This window comes from Panthera pardus, unplaced genomic scaffold (genome assembly GCF_024362965.1).
Source record: "Panthera pardus isolate Hobbes unplaced genomic scaffold, ASM2436296v1 HiC_scaffold_27, whole genome shotgun sequence".
Lineage (NCBI taxonomy): Eukaryota > Metazoa > Chordata > Mammalia > Carnivora > Felidae > Panthera > Panthera pardus.
In genome coordinates, this window is record NW_026526843.1 from 3,912,658 (window position 1) to 3,920,156 (window position 7,499).

General features: G+C 36.8%; 1 protein-coding gene across 1 annotated transcript; it reads left to right on the forward strand.

The window, feature by feature from the left end:
• Nucleotides 1–4,788: 4,788 nt before the first annotated feature.
• Nucleotides 4,789–7,499, forward strand: LOC128773903 (olfactory receptor 13H1-like). The gene is made up of 2 exons (XM_053891973.1): nt 4,789–5,583; nt 7,467–7,499. Exons 1-2 carry the CDS (start codon nt 4,789–4,791, stop codon nt 7,497–7,499), a joined length of 828 nt encoding a protein of 275 aa, XP_053747948.1.

Genomic DNA, 7,499 nt, shown 5'->3' on the forward strand with positions numbered 1-7,499 from the left:
TTTAATCATCTCTGAATAAATAAATATTCATCTCCCTAGCATAGTTTCTGGCACAGAGTATAGGCCCAATAAGAATTGGTTAAATGAATGAGTGCTGAACCAATACTTCCTAGACTATCGGTGGTAAAGAACAGTTGTCTTTTAAATTTCCCAGTTGTTACAGACTGATATTTTATAAAATACAATAAAAAGTCACAGCTGTGTCAAATCACTTTAAAAGTTACTAAATATTTACCCTCAATTTTGTTTTTATCTCGTTGTAAACATTTTGAGTAGCACTCAGCTGGACTATCTGCAAAGATGCTTCATCCCCAGTCCCTAAAATCTTAATAGGCAAGTTGAAAAACTTAACAAGGATATGTGTAAAAATAATAAACAAGTCTTCATATGTCCAGGGCATAACTAAGCAGGAAATCAATAAAATAAAGCTATTGTCATTAAGTACATGCACAGATAAAGTAAATCAATGGAGCAGTGAATGAAGGGATGCAATATTATATTTAGACAGCAACAGTTTGTATGACACTTCAAAACTAATCTAGGAAAATTTTAGGAAAAAGTGGGATTTACAGAAACTATTCAAAACAAAGATGGCTGGGATGGACTGGGGGACATCAGGGAAACATAAAGAGGAAGAGGACACCTTCAGTAAACACTGTTTACAGAATTGCATTTACCTGAGTGCTTAATTGAAAGCTTTTATAGAGTCCCAACAGAGAGTGGCCACTCCTCCCTCCTCATTCCTTGATTACCTTCTTAAGTCACTGTGTTGGGAACCCTCCTAAGAAACACAGGACTCTGCGTAATCACCCTAGAGCTGGATCTACTCTTTGGTAACTTAAGAGCAGAAATGAAGTTGATGATGTGAGTCAAAAGTTTTACAGTGTCACCAGTGAACTATTGGAATTAGTGGACAAAAGATACTTGTACTTTAATGACTTAGAAATAACACTCCCAAAAGAATATACGGCTTCAATTTAGTAGTGAGATTTAATTGCCTTCGAGGGACTTGGTCCCTGAAGTCTCTTCAGTGAACTCACTTCTTTGGAACCATAATGAATAAACTCAGAAGGTAGCAGCTGATAATGTTTAACATTCTTCACTCTCCTTGTTTACACTTTGAATGATTTGGAGTCCTGGATTCTAAAATGCTGAGCGGAATCAAGACACAATCCACTGTAAGAGCAAGTAAAGAACATATACCCTGGTAAGAAGAAAGGAAGTCATTTTTGCCTCTTGAAACATATATATGTGGAATGGTCAGTCTTGACATGGATCTCAGCATGCACCTGTAACTCACTCCTCCTGAAAGACTGCAGCACTTCAGTGAGCTGATGATCATGCAACACATAAGGGGCTATATCAACACAACTCTTAGAGACCTTAGTGTTGTTGTTTGTGGTTTTGCGGGGTGTTTTGTTTTCTTTTGTTTTTTGCTCTTCAGGTGAGTAAAATCAATTCGATTTCAAAAATATTCATTAAGTTCCTCCCATGTGTCAGAAACTGAGCCAAGTACTGGAGTTAAAGAAATAAAATGCAAGTTCTGTCTCCAGAGGGCTCACACTATAATCTGACCATATTGCCTTATTACTCTCATTTACTGAATTATTTTCCACCCTCCAGAAAAAAAAAAAAAAGATAACCAATATGGCCATATTTTCACGGGTGCTACTTCCCAAGTGAGGCCTTATTTAAAAATAATAATAGCTAATGTGTATATAGCACAAAGATCCTTTGAGATAAACACTAGAATTGTCCCAATTTTACAATCAAGGAACTAAGGCATAAACAAGTTAAGCAAATTACTGATGTTACACAGTGAATCAGTGATGGATCCAGGATTCAAACTTTGATCCAGAACTCATGCTGTTAACCACCACTCTACACTGCCTGGTGTGGATAATATCAATTTCTGTCTGTAAGTACCACCCATTCCATTACGTATATTTTGAGCTTCTGGGAGCTTTCTGAAAAGCTCAGAAAACAAGGAAGATGTTCCAAGAGTCCCTTAATTTTAGCATTAAAGATAGGATGAATCCTCCTGGGAAGCATGCTTTTGCATGGTAGATAAAGAAGAACTTCTTTGGGAAATCTGCATTAAAAAAAAAAGTCTTGAAGTGTGCCCCAAATATTTCTGAAAGATCAAAAACCAGTAACTATATGTGTAGCTCCACATATGTCTAATTAATTTAGGAAGATTTTGGCCTGCACGACTGAACTAAAACACTGAATTATTCAACTAAAAGATATATGTGGTTGATCTGGTGAGATTTACTCCAATCACATAAGCACAAAAATGTGTTCTTTGTTTTCCAGCTATTCATACTGGCATTTGTTCTGAGATCATCAGGACTATAAGATGGTGAGGATTGTAAATTAAAAGAAGGCTTCATGATTAAACATGTTGTCATTCTAGTGTGAAGATTTAATGCCCCTTGAAAAAGGCTGTGCCTTGAAAATCCTTTCCTTGTAATGCTATTAGGAAATTATGGTTGTCGTGTCACCATTGCACAAAGACAAGATCACCTGACTTCGGCCTCAGCCTCATAACTCTACTCCAAGAAGACTTTTCCTTTTCAGATTCATTCTGTTTTCTGATCCTAATTCTGGGAGCACACAGAACAAAAATGAGTCTTCTAATTCTCATTGGAGGTAGTGAAGAGCCTCCTCATAGGATCACTGTAATAAGTAAGCAGCTGTAGTTAGAAGCTTAGCAGCACCTCAATATTTTTTCAGTCTGTCTGCCCTTGGTCCCGATTTCTATTCAGAGCTCCCTTATCCTGTATTAGGATATACTGAGGATCCTGTTACAAAGTCTTACTCTACTTCCTGGATTACTTGTCCATAAAGGTCTCATACCTTCTGAGTTCTGGAGTCTGTTCTAGAAAGAGAATCTGAAGCGATTACCTACATCGTGAGTCTGGATGGACTTTCTTGCTGACCAGCTCCTAAGACAAACCTTCCTATCCATGGCCTGTACTCATCAAGGTGTGACACCTGCCTCATGAGTCTGAAACTAGATTCTCCTACAAATGCCCCAAATTCTGATTTGTGACTAGAACATGATGGGAATCTTACAATCAAAATAAATAAATAAATAAAGATTTTGACCTTAATAATGAGCTGGTATGTGATAGCACTCATACTTGATAGAATTAGACCAAATAAAGCAAATAAAAATTTGAGTGGACAAAAAAGTGTAAAAACACTTTTTTTTTCAGATTCTAGTATAATAACCCACTTTCTCTTTTTGCTATAACATCTTCCCTGCAAGCAAAGAGCAAATTGTAGGGCTAAAAAAAAATACAAGATCTTAAAGTTCATTTCTGAGCAACAAGCCATTAGTAAGATTGAATACTATGAAATGAAATACTGCTTCTCACCATGGGGTTTTTACCTTATTTCCTTCAGCCACTTCAATGTAGGCTCTAGTCAAATCAGTGTCATGGCATTGGGTAAGACAGAAGAGCCAAACAACTGGCCTCGATTCATTCAACAAATCTGTACTGAACCCATATATTGTGGGTTTGCACTAGGCACTGTGTGAGGTAGTAAAAATAAGGCAGTACACGGGATAGTCAGGGCTTCTTCCCTCAAAAGCTTAAATTTTAGTAAGGGGGCATAAATTAAATAATTACACAATATATAAATACAAACTATAACAAGAGCTACGCAGAAAAAGTTTGGAGTGTTGTGAACAACTTCAACAAAAAGATATGATTTGGTTTTAGTGAGGTTAGGGAAGGCTTTTCTAATGAAATTTCTTTTAGGCTGAGATATTAAGGATGACTATGACTTCACCAGTCAAAGAGGGTAGGAAGAATATTTCCAGCAGAGAGAACACAATGTGCAAAACTCTGAGGTGTGAATGAGCTTGCAGTGCTTCATAAAGACAGTATGGCTGGAACATGGTGAGCACAAGAAGACACAGTGTAGGATAAGGTTAGGGTCAGATCATTCAGAGTCTTGTAGGTCATGGTAAATAGGTTAGATTTTATTCCAAGTCTAATTAGAAACCCTAGAGTGATTTTAAGCATGGGAAAGATATGGTGATAATTATGCATGTTTGTAAAAGGTCTCCCTGGCTGTTGAATGGAGAACAGGCTATAGAGAGGAAAGAATAGAAGTAGGGAGATCTGTTAAATGATGGTGGCTCTAACTAAATAAATGTTGGCTGTGGATATTTAGAATTATAGGTGGATTTAAAACATATTTAGGAGGAGGAGCCAATAGGGCTCAGTGATTGGATGTGTAGGGTGAGGAAGAAATGAGAATGAACTGGGCACAATTTTATGTCATGGATATGAACCACCTAAAAACAAATTTCAGGCTAATATCTATAGCAGGGGAAAAACAATTAGCAATTTTATGATTCAAGTCTAATTACATTTGAGCAGTGAATTGGCACATTTTCTTTAAGGAGGAGGTTCAAAGCAAGTTTCAGGTGCTCATTGTATAGATGGGGGAATTAAGACTTACAATGAAATGCGCTACTTTGCAAATTAATCTTGTGATGTGTCTGAGTGTTTTATCTCCCAAATTAGAATATAAGCTTCCACAGTATCCCTTCTTTCTCAAACATCTTTTCCTAATATCACCTGATATAGGACTGAGGACACAGAAGAACCCCAATAAATGTTCCTCAAATTAAAATGAATTGAATTTCTTCTTTCTCAGCAGATAGAAGAAAATGGCTATTTTGGGTACTGAAAATGGCAGTGAAGTGACAGAATTCATCCTGGTGGGTTTCTCCAACTATCCAAATTCCCAGGTTGCTTTTATTGCACCATGGCAGCAGTTTACCTGATCACTTTGGTGGGTAACAGTCTAATCCTTGTCATGGTTAGAGTTGATGACCAGCTTCTCACCCCTATGTATTTTTTCCTAAGTAACCTGTCCTTCCTCGATATCTGTTACTCTAGCAATTCAGTACCTTTTTTGTTGTTCAATGGTTTAAAAGATGACCCTACCATTTTTTATACTAGCTGTTATGGTCAGATGACAATCACTATTTTTCTGGGGATGACAGAGTGTCTCCTCCTTGCTATCATGGTTTGTGATAGATTTATTGCAATATCTAATCCTCTGTGTTACACCATCATTATGAACAACCAGGTCTGCATACAGCTGGCCATGGTGACTTGGGCCAGTGCCTTCCTTTTAGCAATAATACTGATCATTGCAATTCCTGCCCATTTTTGTGGATGCAATGGCATCAATCAATTTACCTGTGAGGTCCAGGCCCTATTGAAGCTCACCGGCTCAAACACCCCAGTCAGACTTATTCTGGGTCTGGTCATAGGCATATTCACACTGCCCCTACCTTTTATCTTCATTCTCATCTCCTATACTCGCATTGTGGTTGTCATGCTAAGGATCCACTCTGCAGAGGGCAGGCTCAAAGTTTTTTCCACCTATAGGTCCCACCTGACTGTGGTCACCATATTTTATGGAACAGCCATCTACATGTACCTGAAACCTCAATCAAGGGAGTCCCAGGACCAGGGTAAAGTCATCTCTGCATTTTATGGTGTTGTAACTTCTATGTTGAACCCCCTCATTTACACCTTGAGAAACAAAGATGTGAAAGATGTCCTAAGAAAAATTATTTGAAAGAAAGAATCCTAGAAAGGACATGAATATCCCATGGAGGTTCATCTAAATGACAGCTTGACACTGACTTATAAAAATAACAAGGTATAAATAGTAAAATATTTTCATAAGACTATTAGTTTCAAATGCATTTCTTCTATTTCCAACAAGCATGTGATAAAGAATATCCTCCCACTGAAAAAGATATGTTAAGCATTTACAATGCCATTCATTGACATAATAAACTATACAGGACAATCTTATGGGAGCATTTATAAAACAAAATAATAATTAGTATATTTGAATCCTATGTAGTTATGTCATTTTACTGAACGAGAAATATTTCAATATTCTAAGATTCTCTTTGGTAGATGGTAAAGAGCAAAGTTGCAAAATGGACATTTTTTCTCTTGATGCTTTTTCTATGAGGTATATCATTACCCAAGCTTCAGAGAGAGATGAATGTGAGTGTGCAGAGAGGAAAATTACTCAACTGCTACATAAGACTTCCACATAGAAGGCCTTCTGATGAAGCAAAAAGCCCTTCAAGACTGTGTAGGTACCGAGGGCCAGAAATGATGACCCTATGGAACTTACAATTACATGTCTGGATAAGTAGATCAGGACCCATTTTCTCTGTCAACGTACCATAGTCATGAATAATCGCATGCTGCTTCCAAAGTTGACCTCACAGAGCAAATCTAATCCCTTTAAAACTCCTTAACAAACAAGAAAATGTGTACTGTATTTTTGGATTATAAAAATTCTAATGTTCATTATTTTTAAATACATGAGGCAGGTAGAGAAAAAAATAAAAAAGCACCTGTAATCCCAACACTCAATGAGGCTTACATTGGTTCTAGAATCCAGCAGACATGTGTTTAAGACTGAGACTTATGGCCGTGTGGGATTTCTTTACTTTCCATCTCTCAGTTTCAATTTTCTCATCTGTAAAATGGGGATTATAAGAGTACCTACCCCACAAAGCTGGTTTGAGAATGAAATGAGATGATGCATGTTAATCTTCTATCATATGTTTGGCATGTGGTGGACACTGAATACACGTCAGCCAAAAAAGAAAAACACTGTCAATTCACTCTCTAACATCTATACCCATTATATGAGGGTTCATTCATTTATGTCTGTACCAATAATGACTGTATCTTTTTAAAATAATTTATGAGAATATGATACACTGACAAAAATAGGTTCTGTTGTCTTAATGTGAATTTATCCTATTAGAGATGAGGTTGAATATGTTTCCCATGTTCATTGGTCAATTGTATTTCAAGAGTCAGGGTCTTTGTCATTGGGTCAAAATGACAATGAATCAATCCAATTTTGGAAACAGAAAATGCTGCGGTGGGCTACTTGTGACTAATAAAAAGCCCCCAAATTTATTTCAACATTGATTCACTTCACCACTGTTTCCAGATAAATCCTGACAGGCAGATCCCAGTTTGATCCATTCTATTTCACTCTGTAAGTAAGAGATTAATACCTAATTGGTCAACAACACAAGCCGACAGAAGACTATTGTAAATGAAAATGAAAATAATAAAAGTGTGGGAATGCCAACAGAGAACTTTTTAGAAAGGGAATCTACGGTGTTATGCAAACTTTGTTGTAACATTGCCAATTTAACCTTGAACAAATTCTTTTGTAAGTTTTATTTCTGGCGTTTCTAATACTCTTCATTTAACCTAAAGCACTCCTGAAACAAAACGGAAGGTACTAATAACTAACTAACAAGACATGGTGAACAGAGAAAGTCAAACACTAGAGGGGGGAAACAAACATGATTCCTCAAAAGGAAAAAAAAAGGAGTGAAACTGCAAACCTAATACTTATTGGAGTTTGATCATTTTCATTAGGGACTAGAAGAGGTAGAGAAGAACAAGCAATGA

Bases quoted from the DNA above. Each gene is read 5' to 3' on its own strand.
- LOC128773903 (XM_053891973.1), top strand. From the start codon at position 4,789: ATGGCAGCAGTTTACCTGATCACTTTGGTGGGTAACAGTCTAATCCTT. The intron at 5,584-7,466 runs GTGAAAGATGTC...CATTTTCATTAG, and splicing joins ACACCTTGAGAAACAAAGAT to GGACTAGAAGAGGTAGAGAA.